The 1,903-nt window shown below is 41.4% G+C and overlaps 1 protein-coding gene across 1 annotated transcript in view; it reads right to left on the reverse strand.

The window, feature by feature from the left end:
- Positions 1-394: 394 nt before the first annotated feature.
- Positions 395-1,903, reverse strand: part of LOC107687531 (zinc finger MYM-type protein 2) — a 12,331-nt gene continuing 10,822 nt past the window's right edge. Inside the window, exon 5 of the mRNA XM_016484905.1 lies at positions 395-1,792. Coding sequence (XP_016340391.1) covers positions 1,770-1,792 — 23 coding nt within the window. The 3' untranslated portion in view covers positions 395-1,769. The remainder of the gene's footprint in view (positions 1,793-1,903) is intronic.

The raw sequence follows: 1,903 nt of genomic DNA on the forward strand, positions 1-1,903 counted from the left end.
TGCGTTTCCCAAAAGTATCAACTATGGTCGCAAGTTCTGTTTTTAACTCCGTTGGTTACGACCGAACCTGCAACAGCTGCTTTTGGGAAACGCATCCCAGGTCATGACTGTAATGATCAAATGACCGAAAAGTGAGCTCATTACAGTATGCCGTGAACTGAGGACTTGACCTGGTCAACCTTACTGCCTGATTAGGTTCAAAGTAAGTAACTTTTAATAATAACTGAAAAGTACTGCCTGTGATTCTGAAGATCTGCTTCAGGTGTGTTTGACTGGGGTTGTTAAACTTTGCAGGACAGTGGGTCCCAGGAGCAGGGTTGAAGACCTCGGTTATAGAGAGCATGTTCATTAAGTTAAAAAAATAAATAAATAATAGGCTAAAGTCTCTTGCGGGGACCTTTATTTGTTAAATAGCTTGGCACTTGGCAGACAGGCATTTTTAAACATTTAAAAACGAATGAAACAAATAAAGAATGAAAACAAATGTTTCAAACATAAAAACCACAAGCAGTGTTCTTGAACTCTTGACTCTTGAGGGCCACTGTCGAGTAGAGTTCAGCTGCAACCCTGATCCAACTCACCAGCCTGTCATTTTCTAGCAATCCCTAAAGACCTCTGGATTGGCTTTTTAAGGGGTATTTGATTCAGGTTGAAGCTAAACTCTATAGGACAGTGGAACTTGAGGGCCAGATATGAAGAACCCTGACATAAAGGAACACAGTGACATTGTGTGAGAATATAACCTTGGTAGAGATTTCTGTAAACAAACACATACAAGGATCATCTCAAACATACAAGCCCAATCTGTGCTTCATGAGTGGACTGGATGGTCTGTTCCAGCTACTGCACACAATATGTGCAACTTAAAATTGAAAAAGAAAAAATAGCTCTAAGTGATCTGTGCATTTATTACACAAACCACTTAAAACTCCAGAGAGACGTACACACAGTACACAGTAATAAAACTACTTTATTTCCTTCCAGCACCATTTTCACTCAACAATGGTATTAGAGCGACCTCTAGAGTTCAATAATGGAGAATGCTCTTGTTTTTATTGCAGTGCTAGGCCAGCTTCTCCAGAAGCTCTCATCCGCTCCATCCTTTATACAAGGGCTTCATCAGCAAACAAAGAAAGAAAAAGAGCTGTTCAGTTGTGATATCAACTGGCAGGTCAACCCGGAAGACTGTGTCAGGGTTTTACTGATGGTTTTCAGAGTAGCAGTTTCATTCATTTCATTTTCAGAATCATTGTTTACACAAGTATAAGAATGTAAGTTTACATTTGACAAATCGTAAGTAGCAACTTGCCTTTTTAAAGCAACAAGATAACCACACTCATATGTACTCATAAATCAAAAGCCCACCTGAGCAAGGTTCAGATATGTTAATTCATGTTTTCTGGGTTGTTCAATTACAAACTGAACTGCTCTGCTGTGGAGAGAGGACACACTGCTGGGCGTAGCTGACTTATGTTTCCTCGCAAGGCCTGATCAGACCCACCAGACGAACAGATTTGTTAGCAACCTGGTGCAGTTCTGCGATGAGGAGGGCCATGTTGGGGATGTTGTCAGGGAGGGTTCAACCAGGAGCGCTGTCCCAGGCCATGATAGAGGGTCCAGATTAGGTCCTTTATGGTACAGGCTACTCTACTCCTGGGCATATGGACGCTCGCTCGTAAAAAACTGTCCCGGGCCCTGTGAACTTTAATGACACACTTGGGCAGAAAGTACTATTCATGCTCTTCTTCTTGATAAAGGCTGATCAAGACCTAGTCACAATGAGGAACACACCCTGTTGGGAAGAGATTGAAATGCAACTCAAAAATCCATTTCAAATTTGGCCGTTTTGATTTAAGCTTGGGTATTGTTTTGGTTTTAGGACAACTTTGATGAAAGGTTTTGA

This window comes from Sinocyclocheilus anshuiensis, unplaced genomic scaffold (genome assembly GCF_001515605.1).
Source record: "Sinocyclocheilus anshuiensis isolate Anshui unplaced genomic scaffold, SAMN03320099.WGS_v1.1 scaffold870, whole genome shotgun sequence".
Classification (NCBI taxonomy): domain Eukaryota; kingdom Metazoa; phylum Chordata; class Actinopteri; order Cypriniformes; family Cyprinidae; genus Sinocyclocheilus; species Sinocyclocheilus anshuiensis.